This window comes from Sinocyclocheilus grahami, unplaced genomic scaffold (assembly GCF_001515645.1).
Source record: "Sinocyclocheilus grahami isolate Dianchi unplaced genomic scaffold, SAMN03320097.WGS_v1.1 scaffold133.1, whole genome shotgun sequence".
Classification (NCBI taxonomy): Eukaryota; Metazoa; Chordata; class Actinopteri; order Cypriniformes; family Cyprinidae; genus Sinocyclocheilus; species Sinocyclocheilus grahami.
This window is the reverse complement of record NW_015505312.1, coordinates 1507301-1527723: the sequence shown is the minus strand read 5'-3', so window position 1 is coordinate 1527723 and position 20423 is coordinate 1507301. Positions and strand designations below refer to the sequence as shown.

General features: G+C 35.1%; 2 protein-coding genes, 1 long non-coding RNA gene and 1 pseudogene across 5 annotated transcripts; 3 read left to right on the top strand and 1 right to left on the bottom strand.

Moving 5' to 3' along the window:
• The first annotated feature begins 1357 nt into the window (after nucleotides 1-1357).
• On the top strand, nucleotides 1358-3750 carry LOC107590869 (uncharacterized). 3 transcript variants are annotated; one of them, XR_001609833.1, is made up of 4 exons: nucleotides 1358-2015; nucleotides 2260-2369; nucleotides 2780-2872; nucleotides 3145-3750. It is a non-coding gene; the product is annotated as an uncharacterized lncRNA (long non-coding RNA). The 3 variants fall into 3 exon arrangements; XR_001609832.1 differs by lacking the exon at nucleotides 3145-3750 and having other exon boundaries at nucleotides 2780-3138; XR_001609834.1 differs by lacking the exon at nucleotides 3145-3750 and having other exon boundaries at nucleotides 1358-2043; nucleotides 2780-3138.
• A 617-nt stretch (nucleotides 3751-4367) lies between these two features.
• On the top strand, nucleotides 4368-8057 carry LOC107590868 (armadillo repeat-containing protein 10-like). Its single transcript, XM_016279798.1, has 6 exons — nucleotides 4368-4857; nucleotides 5075-5220; nucleotides 5328-5462; nucleotides 5808-5984; nucleotides 6059-6130; nucleotides 7143-8057. Exons 1-6 carry the CDS (start codon nucleotides 4611-4613, stop codon nucleotides 7392-7394), a joined length of 1029 nt encoding a protein of 342 aa, XP_016135284.1. The 5' UTR covers nucleotides 4368-4610; the 3' UTR covers nucleotides 7395-8057.
• A 3554-nt stretch (nucleotides 8058-11611) lies between these two features.
• On the top strand, nucleotides 11612-15541 carry LOC107590855 (low affinity vacuolar monovalent cation/H(+) antiporter-like; annotated as a pseudogene).
• Nucleotides 15542-17138: 1597 nt separating this feature from the next.
• On the bottom strand, nucleotides 17139-19412 carry LOC107590854 (uncharacterized). Its single transcript, XM_016279775.1, has 2 exons — nucleotides 17786-19412; nucleotides 17139-17347 (listed from the first exon to the last, which is right to left on the bottom strand). The coding sequence occupies exons 1-2, from the start codon at nucleotides 19352-19354 to the stop codon at nucleotides 17195-17197; spliced, it is 1722 nt and encodes a 573-aa protein (XP_016135261.1). The 5' UTR covers nucleotides 19355-19412; the 3' UTR covers nucleotides 17139-17194.
• Between the last annotated feature and the right edge of the window lie 1011 nt (nucleotides 19413-20423).

Below are 20423 nucleotides of genomic sequence, written 5' to 3'. Positions count from 1 at the left end.
AAAAGGTTCTGTGAGGGTTACATTTTCAGAATCAGAATCAGAATGAGCTTTTCAACTCTTTTTAGACAGAGTTGGTGTAGTAGGGCAGGCTATAGAAAATATCTGTCAGTGGAAAGTTTGCAACACATTTACATTTACATTTAGTCATTTAGCAGACGCTTTTATCCAAAGTAACAAACAAATGAGGCACACAATAGTATTGTCTCGCTAAAATAAAAGTTCATACTTTTCAGACATTATGAAAACAAAATTAAGTCTAAAGTAAACTAAAAACTAAAAGCAACTAAAAATGTAAATATATTTACTAGTTGGGTCATCAAATTAATTATAGAGCCGTAAAATGTTAACTCCAATTTTATATCAGTGTATTATTGTTGTTGTTTTTATTGATATTATTGCCTATTATTCAAATTAAGCCACATATGCCTTTTTTTGTAATTTTAAATTTGTCTTCTTCTTTTCTTAGCATATTAATGCTTATTTTTAGAATATTTTTGAAAATCGTAATTTTATCCTTCTTGGATCATTCAGAGGACAATCACACTTTATTTAAAGATGATTGATATCTTGTCACAATCATAGACTGTAAAAAAAAGATGGACGACGCATCTCCTATTCCTTCCAAAAAGTGAAGCCAAAGCATCTCAGTATGGCCGCTGCCATCTTGAGTAAATGACGGCATTTGGAGCCAGAGTCTGCGCAGTAGTGTCGCGAGGTGGAGCCGCGGTATCAAACTCCCGCAGACCCAATCAACCGTAACAGCACGCCCGTTTCTATAGCATTAAATTACTAGCTAAAATCAAACTTATCACAAAAACGAACAATTGAACATATCAGCGTGATAACAACTACCTTTAATGACCAAAACCATATAGAAGACTATACTCTTTGGTCACAATCAGTATCACGGAGTGGACTTCATTTTACGGTTGATGAACTACACTTCCCATAATTCCACTCGCGCTCTGAACCTGTTCCGGTTTGCTGTCGTTGCTGTGCACTGCCCTGGTGTCGTAAACATTTCTATCTATACAGCGTTTACTATTGCAAGTAGCCTTTAGCATTTTGTTCTAAGGCGTACTTATGTAGTTTAGTCTTAGTTCTCAATAAGTGAAGCTTTAGTCATGTTTACTTGTGCAGTTACACAGCGGTTATGTCACGGTGTGTGTGTGGGTTCAGTGCAGAGATGTTCAAGACTCTTCAGCAGGGCTTTGAGCTCTCAGGCTCTCCGAGCTTTTCAGATGCTCCTGCAACTCCTAAAGACTTGAAAAAAACTGTAAAGCAATGGGAATTATTAGTTAATCCTTTCAGTGATAACAACTACCTTTAATGACCAAAACCATATAGAAGACTATACTCTTTGGTCACAATCAGTATCACGGAGTGGACTTCATTTTACGGTTGATGAACTACACTTCCCATAATTCCACTCGCGCTCTGAACCTGTTCCGGTTTGCTGTCGTTGCTGTGCACTGCCCTGGTGTCGTAAACATTTCTATCTATACAGCGTTTACTATTGCAAGTAGCCTTTAGCATTTTGTTCTAAGGCGTACTTATGTAGTTTAGTCTTAGTTCTCAATAAGTGAAGCTTTAGTCATGTTTACTTGTGCAGTTACACAGTGGTTATGTCACGGTGTGTGTGTGGGTTCAGTGCAGAGATGTTCAAGACTCTTCAGCAGGGCTTTGAGCTCTCAGGCTCTCCGAGCTTTTCAGATGCTCCTGCAACTCCTAAAGACTTGAAAAAAACTGTAAAGCAATGGGAATTATTAGTTAATCCTTTCACAAATGTCAAATGTCATTTAGGCTGTAATATATATCCAGAAAATCACTGGATCCACATGCTTTTCCTGAGGCTGATCGGGCGTTTATTAGTGTGCACGTGACAGATGCGAATCAAACTGCTAATGTGGACGGGTTTCATGTTCATTATGATGATCAAAGCAATGCACTTAAGATTTTGGGCGATGAGGTGGATAGCAATGTCACTGTTGAACTGACAGCACCTATCAAATGTGGTAAGGATCTGTATTCTGGCTTGTAAAGGTACTAATAAATCATATTTATATTATATTTTATCTTATCAATTAATATATTATTGATAGTTTACTTTATTAATATTATGCAATTATAATATTTTTAAATGAATGGCTTTTACTTGGTAAACTCTACTTAGAGTAAGTTTAGGTAATGTATTGAATAAATATACTTAAATTCATAGGAATACATGTGCGTCCTTTTAGTCCCTGTCCGTTCCTCCAGATCTCCACATCAAGACTAAAGACAAAGGCAATGTGAAGATCCAGAAAATGGAGAGTGATCTCTGCCATGTTCACACAGAGGGAGGGCACTGTGTCCTAAAGTCTGTCAAGGTGTCGCATTCGCATTTTAATCATTTAATGCAGGGGTTTTCAAACTAGGGCCCCTAGGGACTGCAAAGGAGTATTAGGCAGTCAATTAAAAAAAAAAAAAAGCTAAAAAGTAAATAAAAAGAATCAATTAATTAAAATAAAAAATAAAATATTCTTGAATAATGAATATACATTACTAAACATTACTATAGTAAGTGGCGCAATAAAAACATTTTATAAATATTTTACACATTTATAATTTGTAAAAGTATAAATATATAGTTGTCTTTAAATTTTAGGATGCTCAAGGTTCTGTGGTATCTAAAAGATTGAAAACCCCTGATTTAATATGTCATAAAGGCCTAAATGTATTTAGTTTATTTTGCGATAATATGTATTATTATCTTGTGTTTAACTGTGATTTTGTTTAGGGTCATGAGGTTCAAGTTCAGTCCACAGGAGGAAATGTCACTGGACTTCAGACCGTTCATGGGAATGTTAATATCAGCACATCTTTGGACAGTGTAAGTAGTTTAGGACAGACATAACTGCATATTCTATTGATGCATATTAATAGAAAACAAAAAAGTGTTTAAATAAATTGAATAGCTGGATTTTCTAAATACTCCAACTTTGAATTACATGTAACCCTAATATTCCCTGATGTAATAAATCATAATAGCTAAATACCATTCTGCCTCTGTTTGCGAAACTGAACGCACGCTGTCCACTTGGTGAAAGCCAGTTTTATCCGTCTCTGTTTGTGATACATCTCAGTCTCTTCCATTCTCTCTAGGTGTCTGGCAGCCTTCAGTTTCTTCTTTGAAATATAACTCTTCCAACCACTTAACATAAAACATCAGTCATAAAGCTAGTTGACATACAGGCCCAATGTTTTTGTAGCTAAAGCAGGTTTTGTTTGCTGTTGTGTGACTCTTTGATACTACACTAGTTTTGACACTCACGTGAAACACATTTTGGTTTGGCTGGTGCGATAACAGAAGTACGCTTTCTCCATCAAATGTGACAGACACTGTGAGAGGGGAAATTAATAAATGAGTTTAAGCAGATGGAGGTTTGACGACACAACCCTCATTCACTCTGAATGAAGAAAATACTTAAGAGAGTTTACCAGGATGTCTTCTGGGTTTCCAAATATATCATACACAATGCCTCCTGCCAATGAGGAGATTTGTTTGTCTTTGTCAATAAATGTGTGCCTGAATTCAGAAACGGTTTACATCTTAGAGATGTTATGTATTAAAACCATTTTACTGCTTGATTTTACATTAGAGAGCCGTACATGTCAAGCATTAAACAGAAGCACACATACCAGCAGATCTCAAAATCATGATCCTCAAGGATAGATAGGATCTTCTCCTCTATAAAGTGCAAAGGATCTTCAGGCATGAGATGCATAACCCAGCAAGTAAAGCCTGGTTGAAATGCAAAATAAATAAATACATAATCTTTCAAATGTAGCATTAAGTCATCTAAATTAAAAAATCCTCTAAATGGCATTTATTTCACAAAATATTTAACATTTACAATATTTTGTTAACAATATGTAGCCTAACTCTGCTTACAGTTACATATTTCCTTAAATGGATTATTCATGAAGTAATTAGATCATTGGATAGCATGTTATGTAATTCACCTTGTAAATCTGAGGAAGTGACTGTTTAATCATGTAGTCTCGTATAATTGGATCTGAATCTTGCAAAGAAGTCATCATAAAAACGATGACTCCAGGTGAAGTCAATGCAACAAAAATATGATTCACCTGCAGCTTCTGTCAATATTTACACTTCATGTCGCTTTGTAACCTAAGCATGTGGTTGGTCAGGAGAAATCACAGGAGGAATTAATATAAAATAATATAATATATAAAAATATATATATATAATATAAAAAAACACTGTATGTAGCTGTAGACTGTGTGTATGGATAGATAGAAGGATAGATGGATTTTAAATAAACAATATTTGTAAATCACATGTGTATTGTTTTATTTATTCAATAATGATAGAAATTTAATTTGTTAAAAAACACAAAATCGTTCATGAACGCTCAACGCCGCAAGCAACAGTTAACTCTGCGAAATGTTTTGGTCGTCCACTGATGCAATAGGCGGCAACGTGCAGAGCAGAGGAAACAGTCAGTGACGGTTATGATAATCAAGAACGGTTTGTATCTGTATTTATCCTGCCGGACACGGACCATGTGTTAACATGTATCTATGAAATCTGCGCCTATCGCAGAATGGGAGAGGACAATGTCGTAGCCCGCCTCGGCAGCATGAAGGCTCTGCTGGGGATTGTAGCAGGAGCCGGAGCCTCATATGGCATTTATAAACTAATCTTTGGTCGCGCAGGAGATGCAGGAGTAAACAGAAAAAAGTGTGCTAAAAGTGTGACTATTCAGCCCGGAAGCTTGATGGCCAAAGTGTCTGGATTTAAAGTTGTCAGTAAGAGTGATCATCTGGATCCTACTGCGGATACTGAATCTAGTAAGTGACATTCAAATGGTTGGCTGTGTTATATAAAGTCTTGCTTACTGACAGCTCTGTGTAAGTTTGAAGGGGTTGGTTTTCAATCAATACATTACAGTGAGTAAATATAGGCAGTGTGTCAACTTCATTTTATTGTCCTAGGTTCTTGATTTAGAAACTGAAGTAGATGTCTCCTTCATACAAACCTTTCTTTGTGTTTTTGTCTTCTCATAAGGTGTTATTTTCTCAAAATCTGCTGCCAGCCTGGAGCCTCGACATCTAAGTATGCTTCTCTCCCTTCTGCAGAGCAGCCCAAACCCAGAAGAGAGGAAGAAAGTTCTCGTAACTTTAGGAAATGCAGCTGCCTTCACAGTAAACCAGGTCATCTGATGTTCTGTCTTTTAGACATACTTTTTAGACTTGCAGAAGAGTAAACAGATGCAGATGATGCATCATATTTCAAATCAGTTTTTGCTTTTCTTCATTAGGATCTTCTGCGAGAATTTGGAGGTCTTCACATCATAGCAGGCTTCCTCTCAGACCCTTCACCTGAGATTCGCGCTCAGACTCTAAACGCTCTGAACAACTTAAGCATGAATATCCGCAATCAAGAGCAGCTGAAGGTATTTATTAAGATGGAAAAAATTAAATGGAAAAACTTTGAATGAAAATGAGAAATGCTGCCTTGGCGATTAACTTTAATCAATGAGTATAAGTTAAATTACTAAAATTACTAAAGCTGAAATTAAAATGAAACTATAGAAATAAAACAAAAATGACAAAAGCACATAAAGTGACTGAAACAAACTAAAATAAAAATTTAAAATGTAAAAAAGCTAATTCAAAATATGAATAAATACTATAATAATATATAAATAGTACTAAAAGAACACCATTTTGAATATGTTTTTCTTTCGCTCTCCCATGGATACTATGCTTACAGTGTGGTTTCTGTTGTTGTTGGTCAGATATATGTCCCGTCGGTGATGCAGATGATTGAGATGTCACCGGTGAACTCTGACCTTCAGCTGGCAGCGCTCAGATTGCTCACTAATCTGTCAGTCACGGATAATCACCAGCATCTGATGAAGAATTCCATCACCCTCCTCCTATCACTACTCGTAGTGAGCAATGAAGTCCTACAGGTGATTTTTGAGTAATGTATTGAATGATATGTTTACACAATCAGATGTATTGAAGATTTAATCTGTTCCTGCAGATCCAAGTCTTGAAGGTCCTAGTAAATATTTCCTCCAATCCAGATCTGATGGACGATATTGTGCAAGCTCAGGTGAACAAGCATGTCTTTTATGGGTTCTGCTGTAATGGTTTCACTGTTTTGTAAGTGAGATCCAGTGCAGCTGGTTTCAGTGACTATTCTGTCATACCAACACAATATGATTATAAATAGATCAATCTATAAATAATCGCCTTGGTTGCTATGTGTCCTAGTTTTTCTCATTGCCTGCTGTTGATGCTTATGTCTATTTTTAGGCCACTCTGTGGTCATCATGATTTAGTTTAGTGCTGCACGATTTGAGGAAAGAATATTATTGTGATTTTTCTTCAGATAAAAGTTGCAGTTGAATTTGTATATCAACATTTAAATTAAATAAATTCACATTATGATTATCAATATTATTATATTCTCCTACATACTAATTTGCTTTATTTCACAGTAAAATATTGTAATAGTAATGTTTCTTATTTTGTCTATTATTTTATTTAATAAAGTAATATTTATTATTAGTAATAATATTTATTTTGTGTCTTATTTTATTTAATAATAATTATGTCAACATGAAAATAAAGTAAAATAAAATCATTTATTATTATTATTATTGCTATTATTATTATTAATTCATCTTTAATTATTATAAATGTTATTTTAATTAAGTAATATATTGTATTATTATTGTAATAATAATAATAATATATTGTAATATTTCACTGTGAAATAAAAATTAGTTTTTATTCTGATACACAATTTTTATATGCTGATATAAAATGTTTTGGCAAAGTTGTGAAGCCTTACAAATTATGGCCATCATAATTTTATTTATTTTGGTGGTAAACTGCAGCTAGCGCTCTCAAAAACTGATATATATATATATATATATATATATATTATATTATATTTATTTAAATCACAATCTTTGTTATTTGATAATCATACTAAGCCATGTTGCGATTCTGGTTATATTTTGATTCATCACGCAGCCATAATTTAGTTCTTCTCTTAGTTTTAAGAGCTGTTATATATTGGCACAAGCTCCTCCATTTACTTGTAAATCTGTTCACAGGCTCCAGCGTCCCTGATTTTGTTGTTTGATGGCTGCACAAGCACGTCTGTTCTTCTCCGCCTGTTGATTTTTGTGGGGAATCTGCGTGCGTGGAGACCCTCTTCACAGGTGGCTGAAGCTCTGAGGAGGAGGCAGGACTCTCTGTACTGTGTTCTACTGGACAGCTCCTCTCAGCTGCACCGTAAACTGCCCCTGCTGCTGTCCCATCCAGATGAGGAGGTGAAGTCACAGGTGGCCAGACTCTTCACATAACCGCTTACAGAACATTTTTTACCAAATAAACCCGTTCTTCAATGTGTAGAAGCTTGTTTACCTACTTAAACATTAGAGCTCTGCACTAACAACCTGCTGTAGCTTTAAATCCTTGCTGGAACAGTGTTGATATCTACTGGTAGCAGGTGGTCCACTTGGTAGGTCATTGGTATCCACTCAAAATGTTGGAAAATGGACAAGAAATGACTCCCTCAGGCATTTTGGGCGATTTATATTCATATAATAGACATTTGTGAACACCACAGACCTCGTTTGAGAACCTTTGAGAACATCTTCACTGCCAAATATTTTCTTGCCAAGTGAGTGCAGATATTTTTCTGACCACACTAAGTGCTTTGGATATCCAGACTAGTGGTGGAAAGGACTCTTGTAACATCTCAGCATGTGTTTAGAAATCTTAATGCCTTGAAAAATAAGGGTTGCTTCAGTGCTGCATAATGCAAGTGAAGTTTACTACTAAAAAAAGTTATTCAGGCTATGCTGATGTAGTAATGACCCAGGAACCTTATTTTTACAGAATGTGTGCATTGATTGTACTTTTGACTGTTTTCTGATGTTTGATGATATCGACATGGCCAGCGATGCATTATTTAAGAAATATTGTTTTATGTTATAATTATTTGCTATGATTTCATTTTGGAATGCTTTCTGGCTTTTATGTCAGGTTTGTGGAAGTTCTTTAAAAATAAATATAAAAATTTTAATAACCTTTGTTTATTGAATTTGTGTCGTGAGGACTCTTAAAATTAGTTTTGAATGAAAACGTTCAGCCAGTGAGTTTACCTTAGCGATTCGCACGGGGTTGCCATGTCCGCTTATTATAAGCGACTTAATACTGCGTTTTTAGCTTTTATTTTATACCATAGCATAAGAAAGTATGACGCATTCTGAAAATCGCCAGAAACAGAAGTGCCTCATTTTACCTTTTTTAGTGGGGACATATATTTCACATATTTAGCGCGATCTGGCAACACGGTGGCTCGGCGTAAGTGCGCTTGAGTCACGTGAGGCTGATTACTGTAGAACTGTCTGTCATTCGAGACTGAAGTGCAACGAATGTAGAGCCGCGAAGAAGAAAACTCGACTCAGACAAGCAAGGTAAACAATAATACAAAGTAAGGCCATTGTATGAAAACTGAAGGAGTAAAAAAATTAGTGGTCAACCGATATATCGGCCGATATTTGGCATTTTTCAAATATCGGCCTCAGCCGATAAGTTTTTCTGTTTGGCCAATGCGTTCGATACGGGACTTTTATTTTGACGGCGCTGAGAACGGCAGTGCCTAAACACACAGTACTGGCATTCTCCCTCTTGTTCGCTGCCGTCGTTAACAGTTCTGTCTAATACGGATAGAAGTCTGTAATAATCTGATAGAACTGTTAAACAAAGGAATTAAAATGTATTCTAAAATTAAAAAGTATTATAACGATTGCTTTTATATTATTAGTAATAGATAGGCAAACATTATAATACTTTCTCGTTTGCTGTCAGCATTCAACAAATATGCATTTACATAATTTAAACAAATCTTTGAATGGCTAGTGAAAATTTAATTTCACAAACCTTGCAAACTTAGTCGAATCCAGTTGTGAGATATTGTGAAGTGTGCATGTGACCTGCACGATCGCGTGTTCTCTGTGTGACTTTCGGTCCGTGCAACTTGAATGCTTTAAACATAAAATTTGTGATTTCAAATTATGCTGCGCTTCATGCTTTTGCCCACTGTCATATTCATGTCATTTTCACTGTGTGCTGTATGTAAAATGAGTGTTACCTTGGCTTTATTTGAAAAAATATGATTCCCAATGCACACAAACTTCCCAGAATACTGAGTGCTCTGTTGGTTACAGTTTACTTTTTATTAAATATGTATTTATTTGTAAAAAAATATTTGTCATCTAAAGTATAAGTATGTTTATTTGACTAATTTATTTTTTAATCCATTTTCAAATTATTTCAAATTTCTTAAATATTAATGAAAATAAATACAATTATATCGGCCACTCGGCTTTCCAAGATATCGGCATCGATTGTCAAAAAACCAATATCGGTCGACCACTAAAAAGAATCCACTGGCTTGTATTGTCAACAATGCAGTGCGTTATTTTATTACAACAGACAGTTACACCTTTGTTCCAATTACTTCGGACTTTTGATATGCAACAATGGATGTAATATGATCATAAATTCACGTGACATGAATGACTGTCTGTTGTATTTCACATTCATGGATTTTTATAACGTGTATTGTGATTTATCCTGGATATAAATGAATCAGGATCTCTCTAAATGATTTCTTCTAATGAATTTGCAGTCAGTCAAGTTTCTGTTGTGAAATTGTTCTGAAGCTGTGAGACCGCATCAGTCCACACTTCCCCAGTTACTATTCAAGAATTTCCTGTCGCCAGATTTAATATCTTTGGCTAGATCTGAATTAAAACGTGTTAATGTTGAGACGCAAAATGCATTTAAATTATGCGTAACAGTTATTGAAAATACTGTAGATTTGATTGTTTATATTTTGTTTGTCACACTTAAAAGTGTATTCATATAATTGCATTACATAAAATATAAATCCAAGTGGCATTTATTACAAAGAAATAAAGCACAAACAAGAAAAACATTTAACAAAAAAGAAGTGTACGTTTCAAATTAATAAGGCCTAATGTTTAAGATTTATGTAATTGCATATACAATTTCCATTTGTTTGGATTACAGTTTTAACATAAACTATTATACTTCACATGATGCATATTTGTCAGTAACACATAAATGAAACATAAAAATTACAGTTATGTAACTACTAATAAACCAATGTGTATGTATCTAATACACAGTAACTAGGTTGAGATATTTATAATTAAATTCAATTTATTACATGTAAGCCATATTTGAACCATGTTCATGATTGTTTCATTTGCAATTAACGTTTTTTGTTTTTAACATTAAATTAATGTTAACGTGTTTTTCCCCTCACAATTAACAGATATATGGTGCCGATTCTAAGGAACTCGAATGAATATATTTTGAAAATACGATTATTTAGATAAAACCAAATTGAATGCTTAAAAATAAACCATGATTTCATCTCATTGTCAGATTCTCCAGAGGACCATGATGGGGTTCATCAGCCTGGTTCATGTTGTGACAGGGTTTGTGTAGCTCACGTTCACGCAGAAGCCGGTGATGTTCACACTCACTCCTGTTTGCCTACACACCAAAACACACACAGAAAAGTGAGACCCCATGCACTTTGCATAAAATCAAGGGTGTTTTTTTTCTGTGCTTGTTTTGATGTTACTACCCCTTTTTTGTCCTTACTTCCAGCTTCTTAACAGCATGCGGCTTTGGTGAAGAAAATGGGATGAGAACCCGTGCAAGACCACCATAAGTGCTGAAAATGAAGTAGAGGCCCAAAAATTCGCAAATAATTATAAGGTAAATGTGCGCTGAGCACATATGTCCAGTTTCATTTTGCGTATTGTTGATGCTGATGTTGTTCCTTTCTCTTTATTTAAGTTTGGATTCTGGAAGTGGAAGAGTCATGTGACAGAGCGTCCCTTTCAGGACAGGTCGGACATTGTGAAGGAGCTATACTCTGAGCTGAACGTTATTAAACCCTACTCAGGTTAGACCAAACTTATCTAATTTCCTTCTGTAGTACATGTATAGAATCAGTCAAATGTCTGTACACGCCTACTCATTTTTTATTACTATTATTTGAAAATGTGGAGAATAAAGTAGTTAAACTATGAAATAACATAAATGGAAGTATTATAATATTTTAATTATTAACTATTAACAATTATTAATTACATTCATTTATTTATTCAATATACATTTTTTTAATCATATAATTGTTATTAATAATGAATCAAAACTTCTTACTTTCAAACTATTTCATGCTGGTACTGTATATTGCAATCAAACAAATTAATTGTTATTTTTTTATTTAAGAATAAATCTAGATAATGTTGTACTGCATTATTATGGTGATGTTTTATTGTACAAAAATAAAGGAAATCCAATCAATAGAAAAATGGCATTGCATTAATTTGTTCCCCTTTACTGTAATAATATCAGTGTCTTTTATTCTCGGGTTTCAGAAGGTTCATTGATCGCTTGTGGCAACGTTCTCTACGTGTTTCTCTTCGGCTGGTGGATCTCTCTGGTTTATGTTTTCGCTGGACTCCTAATGTTCCTCACAGTTTTTGGCATCCCTTATGGTAAGAATTTGTCTAAATAAGTACTGATACATTTTAGTATCTCTCTCTGGATCACAAATGTGCCACTGTTTTATTTCAGCGAAACTCTGTTGGAGGTTGTCCTGCTATTTTCTATGGCCATATGGAAAATTGATGTAAAAGGTTGTGTTTCTTTTCATATCCAAATTCTGATATGAAAAATTATATTTGTATCAGTCTTGTATCACGTAATGTCCCTTTGAACTGGTTTTCATTTGCCTGCTCCGTGAAAATCAGGCAAATACTGCTTTAATCACATGCCTGTTCATGGATGCTTTTGGAAGGGTATTGAACAAGATGTTGCCGTTTTCAGGCCAGTGTCTCTGTGCCAGTGTTCAGTGTGAAGATCCTCCAAGATAATTCCACTCCGGAGGCAGATGAGGACAGAAAGCCTTCCTCTCCTCTCCTGCTGCCAACACCTGTGGAGGAGACCATAGAAGAGGCCACAGGAAGTCCACAGGATGACCACTACTGGGTGAGGAGTAGGAATTTATATAATAAATCGTTTGCAACATTATACATGTCTTTATTGTCACATTTGATAATTTTTTATGCATCCTTGCTGAATTTAAGTATTTATTTATTAAGCAGTTTTTGGTAATTTTTTAAAACTTACTTATCCCAAACTTAATTAACATTTTAATTAAGTTAGATCATTTTAATAAACTTATTTCAATTTGTTTTTTGTGGCCTCTTGGTGGACTGGTACAGTCCAGATATTCAAAAGAATACTTTAAAATACATTAAAAGAATACTTTCACATTAGGTTTCGTTTGTGACATGTTTTCTGTCATTACAATTGTAAAATTGTATTTTTGTCATTTTCCTTATATGGAGTCACTGTAGATCTCTTACCATTAGTTATAGTGTCACTAGTGATTGGTTACGTGGACAAATCAAACCAGTTTGTCAGCTTTGAAGTCAAGTTTGCCTCAGCAGTCAGCTCCATCATTCCTCTCTCGTATTACATCGGCATGGGCATTGCAAGGTGAGCAGTTACACCAGAACAACACCAGAACCTCACAAACACTTTTGACAGCAACACTGTTGTCATCTCTATTCTCAGTATTTCCGCTCAGAGTAACTTTGATGTCAGGGCCGTGGTGAACGCTACGTTCGGCTCCATCACAGAGTTGACCTTTTACATCACAGCGTTGCTCAGAGGTCATCACCAGGGGAATAAGTGCCTGCAGGAGATCGTGAAGGAGGCTCTTACTGGAACCCTGCTGGGCTGCATCCTCTTCATACCAGTATGAGATCTGTTACACAACAGAGGATCTTAAATCTGTAAAGTGTGCAATGCATGACCATTATATTTGTGTGTGTCTCTCTCTCAGTGGATCTGTATGATAATCGGAGGGTTCAGACACAGGGAGCAGAGGTTTAACAGTCGCTCGGCGGGGGTCAGCTCCTCTCTGCTCTTCATATCAATAGGGGGTAAGACGTCATGTGCTACGAGGTGGCAAAAATTAGCTTGTTATTGCGCTTCTCTCCTGCTGTAGTAATTAAAGACAATGTGAAATGACACTGTAAACACATTTAACTTAAATAATGTGACATAATTTTAAGTGAAACTCGTTAAGTAGGAAATAATATAGTGTGGGAATTGATTTTATATATAATGTAATATAATATAATACAATTTTAAAGAAGTATAATCCAAGTTAAAGAAGAAGACCACCAGTGTCACCAAAAATGACTGTTTTCAAGTAATGCAAACATTGATTGGAAAAACTCACCAAACTTTCTAAATATTTAAATGGGATATGAGGAAGCAAAAGAAGCATTACATTTTGATGAAAATTTATTATTTTTTTTCTGTAGAATATTGTGAAAAATATGACAGTCTATTAAGATTAATATTATTTATAGTTTGACAACATGAATGTATTCATTTATATAATAATAATTTCTATACTAAATTAGATAATTTACATAATTTAATGTATGTATTATGAAGATTATTAATATTTAGGTAAATAGAGTTGATATTGATGTCATGTTGCACAATTCCTGGTACAAATAAATTGTGAAAATACATTATTTCATGAAACATATTACCAAAACACACAGTTGATCATCATTATTTATTTTTAATGGAACTCAAATATTCTTAAAATTAATGCATTTACAAAATATAATTTAAGTCTTAAAAAATGCCTGATGCACAAATCTTGTGAAAATACATTATTTTCTGAAATCGATTACCAAAAGATTGCATTCTTGCATTGCAGTCGATCATCATTATTTATTTTATATGGACCAAAAATAGTCTTAAAATTATTGTACAAAATGTTTTAATTATTTACAAAATTAAAAATGACAAATGCGTAAACTATTTAACATTCACGAATGTTCAAATAAAATGACTGGTACAAATATATTGTGAAAATACATTATTTCACATTATGTCTCAGAATTAATGTGTATACAAAACAATTCACAAGTGCTAAGCAGGTTTATATATTTGCACACAGCAATTCACAAACTCATAACCTAAACCAAGTACACTACCAAATTTACATTCAGAAAATAAGATGTATAAATTTGGTTGTGCATTTACAAATCGCATTTTGCGAAAATTAATTAGATTACGAGTTTATTAAATGCTGTTTATATAATTTCATTTTTTAATTTGTGAGTCATATTTTGTAAATAAGTACATTTTGAGACTATTTTATCTCCATCATTTTCCCCTGTGGTCTGCTGTGGCGTCTGTAGGAGTGTTTGCCCCTATGCTGTTCCTATCCTATGCCCTAAGCCTATGGGAATCTGGTGTGAGGACTGTACCAACTCTACAGCGACCAACAGCAGCGGATCCTTCATGTGCAAAAACTGCCACTACGACCTGGTGAGATTACAAACAAGCATCATATAAACGTGAGAAAACATGACACACATCAAGCCATTTTCTGCACATTTCTAGAGTCGTTTTTTCTTTCTGTTTCACTAGAGTGAATACAGCTACAGCCTGTTTCACAGTCACATTGAGTAAGTTCACAGTGTGAACACTTTAATTTTGTCTACTCAATAATCACAGTTCTAGGGTGTAGAGATTAAAATAGGATTCATTTAAGAATAATAGAAGTCAGTTGGAGGTCTCTAACATGATATAAAACACAACGTGTGTGTGTGTGCACACGACAGGTCATCTCGGAGCGTCAGTGCATTGGTCCCGATGGAGAGCTTTGCTTATTCTCATCGTTGCCACAGTGCTGATGTCTTCATGTGCCAACCTGACCACCGAACACATCCAACCCACTCTCAGCCGCTCATCTATATCACAGGTTGATAATGCAGTAAATCAGTCAATACTAATGTATTTCTGTATGCATGATCTGACCCTATTCTTCATCTCAGTATTTCATAGGTGTGACTCTTTTGGCCATGGTCCCTGAAATCCCAGAAATCGTCAATGGAGTGCAGTTTGCTCTGCAGAATACAATCAGTTTGAGGTTGGTAATAATGGACAACAATTTTTGTCTCATTAATTCAACCTCAGGTTTATTTCACTGAAGGTGTTTTCTACTGAAAATGCACACATTTTGTCATTTTTGGAGGTTGGAAGGTGCATTGCCGTGCAGATGTGCATGATTCAGATCCCCATCCTGGTTTTATTCACCATCTTCTATGTGAGTGGTTTTGGATATGCTTTTTTGATGCAAACATACTACAGATATTTAGTGGCAGCTGTATCAGTGTGTTTTCCTTCTAATCTTTCTGTGACAGGATGTTGGCTTTGTAGTCATCTTCAGCAACATGCACCTGTGGGCCAGCATCTTTAGTGTCATCCTTGTGAATTATATTTTTATGGATGGAAAGTCTGCTAAATATTATCTAAACCAGGGGTTAGTAATCTTACCTAAAAGTACAGTATGTCATCCAGCACTGACACTTTGTGACAAAATGTTGCAGACTTGTGCTCAAAAACTACAACATTATTCAAACGTTTGGGATCAGTAATAAAAAAAATAAAAAATCAAGGATGCATTAAATTGGCAGTAAAGATTTTTATAATGTTCCAAACAATTCTATTTCAAATAAAATGCTGTTCTTTTTTGAATTTCCATTAATCAAAGAATTCTAAATAAAAGGTATCATGGTTTCCCACAACTGTCAACATTACAAGCATATTAGTATGACTTCTGAAGGATCATGTGACTACAGACTGGCGTAATGACTGCTGAAAATTCAGCTTTACCATCACAGGAATAAATTTCATTTAAAATGAGACGCACAATAATTTTTTTGAATTGTACAGAATGAATAGTTAAAGCCATTTTATTATGAAACATATTCCCCCGGTTTCACTGACAAGGCTTAAGCCTAGTCCCAGACTAAAGTGTAAGTCTGAGCTGTTTTAACTGAAAGAAACTTGCACTGACTGATCTTAAAATATATCAGTGCCTTTGTTTTGTCTCAAGATGCACACCAGTAATATTTTTTCTAAGGCATGTTAATAAAAATTACTTAAATGTCCTAATTGAACTATGGCCTAGTCCTGGCTTAGTCTAAACCCTGTCTGTGAAACCGGGCCATTAGGTATTTTGTAAAAAGGGTCCAGTTTTCCAGTGTTTCTTGATGTGTTGGTACAGTCTCTGATGGTTCATAATTATGAACTTGAACTTGAGCTTCATGTTTTTGAAATCATGCAGTTGAAGTCTTAATATAGATGCCGTTGTTTGAAGATGTTATTTGTAAAGTGAACATTTTCATCTGTTGCACTGACCTGTTTGTTTCTTACTGTCTATATTAAAATATGACTGAGTAAATAACTGTCTAAAAACGTATATTTGAGCTATAACTGTTTTAATGAGACTTAATTATTTTCTACATTTTTCTGATTGAAATATATATATTTATACATGAAATTTAAGATAAATCTCCGGTCAATCTCTGTGGGAAAAACACAATAAAAATGATAAATTAACAGACAAACAAAACATTTATTTTCTTTCTCATTGCTTAATCAACTTATACATGGTTAAAATGTATCTTTCACATTTTATTAGTCATATCAATTCTTTTTCATCATATAATTGGAAAATTAAATCAAAGAACACAAAATGCTCAGTCTTTATTTATTTTTTTGTTTGTTTTTTCAGAGGTCAAGGCTGAACATTGTCTTACAAAATATTATGTAATGGAATAGGCTACACTGTATTTCAATATTACCAAAATGCAGCTGTTTACAAACATTATTCATAACATCGGTTTCATTTTATTAACAGTCTTAGCATTTCTTAAGATTTAAGACAGCATCATCTAATTCAATTTGTGGCCAACAACATACAACAACACAACACAAATAAACTGATCAGGGGCCTGTTCCATAAAACAAGTTTACCAAATAAGCCAGGCTTATTTCAGTTAGTCTGACTTATTTTGAACCAAATCAACTGACAATTCAGTCAGAATAACTGAAATAAACCTGGCTTATTTGGTAAACTTGTTTTTATGAAACAGGCCCCTGATGTAGTGTTTGGCATAGTGGGATCTCAGCTCTGACAACCCCACAAGTATACATATAGACTCTATGAAAGTGTAAAAAACGCTTTCCATTTTGTCTTCAGATTGTGGAATTCTGTGCGGAACTGAGGGTTGACCGCGGCATAGATGATCGGGTTGGTGAGGGATGTCATGCAGACCAAAGACACTGTTAAAATCTCCAGCTCCCGAAAAACCACCTGAAATACATTAAATACGGGTGCCAAGACATCATAAACTTCAGCAGTTGTATGAAAACCATTAGACTTGGCAATATGACCAATACACTGCACAAAAATACTAGGTTATGTGTCTTGTGTGTACTAGTATTTATTGATCTATACGTTTTTTTATTCAATAATTTATTATCTAAAATTAATACATCCTTAAAACAAGATACATTTATTGACTTAAATATATCACCCATAATTAAGTTAATTTTTATTTTTCTCGTTTTAAGTATAAATGTGGCTACATTTAACGAGATTTATGCTTTAAACAAGAAAAAAAACATCCTCATGTTTTATTCATTTATTTTTATTTTTTATTTTTTTTATTTGTGGTGTGAATGGTAAATGTTAAAGAGCTAATGTTAAATTGATACAAATCAGTAAAAAAAAAAATAGCTTGAAACTTACTGTTAGATTGTCGTTTTGGTAAAAGAAGTGATTTAAAACCACTGTTGCAATCAGCGGGATCCAAAATATGAGGAAGGTGAAGATGATGTATCCGGAGCGCTTGGCCAGTTTGCTCTCCTTCTTGGCGTTTCCTCGTTCTCTTTGTGCGAGAGATGGCATCATACAGACGGCACCTGCCACCTCCTCCTCCTCCTCCTCCTCCTGTGGAGCAGCTGTGGCTTCTCCGGTCGATGCTGGAGAAGTTTCTGCAGCAGTTTCTTGAGGAACGCTTTGCTTATCAGCACCTTTATCTCCATTTCCTGATGTTGGAGAAGTATCTCGTGAAGTGCTTGACTCAACAGTACCATCTTCTTCAGTAGCTGATGGAGGAAAAGTTTCTAAAGTATTATCTAGTTGGCCATTTGGGTCTTCCTCGCCATCTTCTCCTTTTACTGATGACTGAGAACTTTCTGCAGCAACATCTTGCTGGACATTTGGTACCACACCCTCCTCACTGGTTGATTGGTGGGTGCTTGACTCTATCGCACCATCTTCTTCATTAGTTATTGGAGAAGAATTTTCTTCAGAAGTAGGTTGGTGGTCGTTTGGCTCTCCAAGAACTTCTAGAATCTGTGGTGCTTCATTGGAAAGTTCATCTATAAAGGTGACTTTGGTTTCTTTTGATATTTCAGTGGCAAGCTCTGGTTTGTTTATATCCAACGAGTCAGTGCCAACTGTTGTGGTAAGCTCCTCAGATGTTGGATGCAAATCCAGTGGATTCTCTTCACATGACTCTTTTCCATTTGGTTTTAAATGATCACTATCTAATGTTTGTTGTTTTTCTGCATCATTTTTAATATCAGTCTTTTTTCCTTCTTTTTTGTGCTTTGTATCCTCTTTCTTCTTATCCGGGGGTGGAAGCGAACCCTTGTCGAATATTTTCCGACCGTGCGCTCTGACTAAAAGGAAAATACGGCCGTAGAATCCAATGATGACCGTCAAACAAACGCACCAGATGGGAGTCAAAATGTAAACTCCAAACGTGTCGTACGAGTCTAACGTGTCAATGCGCAAACCTCTGCATCTGACGTACACCGGCGAGTCTTTCGCAAAAATCACGCAAATGACCGATATGGAGATGGGAAGAAGCCATGTCAATGCAATCCACACCGTTATCCGTTTTCGGCGCTCGGCATTTTTAAACGGATGTGCAATAGCTTGATATCGCTCGGCGCTGATGCACGCCAGTGTGAGCAACTGCACGCAACAGATGAGGGAAAACGACGCGATCTGCGCGCTGCAGAAAAGCACACCGAGGTCGCGAGCGCTCAAAACAACACTGAGAAGCAATGGACAATCAATAGCGCATCGCAAGATGTCAATAACGGCCAGATTCACCAGGAGAGCGTTGTTGGAGGTCTGGAGCGACTTCTGGTGGTGCACGGCCCACGCCACGAACAAGTTTGCCAGAAATCCAACCTGCAAAGTGACCAGCAAAACCAGACAACTGGCAGCTACAAACGCAACTTCTATAGTGTCTTGCCATGTGCTGTTCACTTGTCCCCAAACAATGGTGAAATTACTTCTCATCTCTAGTCAATTAACAACAAATTCCATATTGATTTCCAGGAATAAAGTCGCACCTTTCACTCCATATCTGGTCTTCTGCTTTTTGAGAGCCTGTAGTAATAAACCCCTTTATTTTATCCCTCATCATCACTATGGTTCTCCATTTGTTTGCGTTTTTCAATTAACACCCTGCAGGGCTCATGGTCACCGGGGAGGCTTTTTTTGTTTTAGGCAATTTGCTAGTTCGTAGTCCTCCAGACTGGAACAATGCCAATTACAGCGCAAGGGGTGATTTGCATGATTTCCCCCTTTATTTCTGCCACTGAGATTTTTTTTTTTAAAATTTAAACAAAATCTCAAATTCTAATTTAAATAATAATAAAAAACTTTATTCTAATTTAAAAAAGGCTTTATTTCGAATAATAGAATAAGTCATAATTAGAACTGATCTTTCATTAAAGATGCAGTTTATGCTCTTGTTGTCATAGCGATCAGTAATCTTATTTTGAGGAGATTAATTTGGGAAAGGTTTTACTCTAAATCTGGGATTAAGATGCTCACTTTTTATTTTGTCAGGTTACTGCTCTGCATTCATAGTTTAATATCATTTTGGCATATTTGTATAATGGTTTTAATTTATTTTGATTTTTAACATTTGATTTTGTAACTGTTTAACCGATAAATAAAAATAACAGATACATGGTGTATATTAAAATGTCAATGTAAGGATATTCATTTTGAGATTTTCTAAAGATTACATTTTAATAGTGTTATTAGTGTTTTTAAAGATAATAAACTATAGTTGAGAATTAAATTAAGGCAAAGGTCATCAATTTACAAATAGTGTGAGCATGAACAATTTATATTTAGCCTACAGACACAGATTCATTTTTAAAATAATATTATTAACTGATATGACACCGATATATTTTGCATCCCATAATATACAGTGAAAAAGTGAAAGTGAAGTGACGTGTACCCAAGTATACTCGGAATTTGTGCTCTGCATTTAACCCATCCAAGTGCACACACACAGTAATGAGAAGTGAAGTGAAGTGCGTGCACACACACACACACACACACACACACA

Excerpts from the sequence above, each read along its gene's own strand:
- LOC107590868 (XM_016279798.1), top strand. The coding sequence starts at position 4,611 with ATGGGAGAGGACAATGTCGTAGCCCGCCTCGGCAGCATGAAGGCTCTG. Across the intron at positions 5,463-5,807 it reads GCAATCAAGAGCAGCTGAAG|ATATATGTCCCGTCGGTGAT; the intron begins GTATTTATTAAG and ends GTTGTTGGTCAG. Across the intron at positions 5,985-6,058 it reads TGAGCAATGAAGTCCTACAG|ATCCAAGTCTTGAAGGTCCT; the intron begins GTGATTTTTGAG and ends CTGTTCCTGCAG.
- LOC107590854 (XM_016279775.1), bottom strand. The coding sequence starts at position 19,354 with ATGAGAAGTAATTTCACCATTGTTTGGGGACAAGTGAACAGCACATGG. Across the intron at positions 17,348-17,785 it reads ACCAAAACGACAATCTAACA|GTGGTTTTTCGGGAGCTGGA; the intron begins GTAAGTTTCAAG and ends AATGTATTTCAG.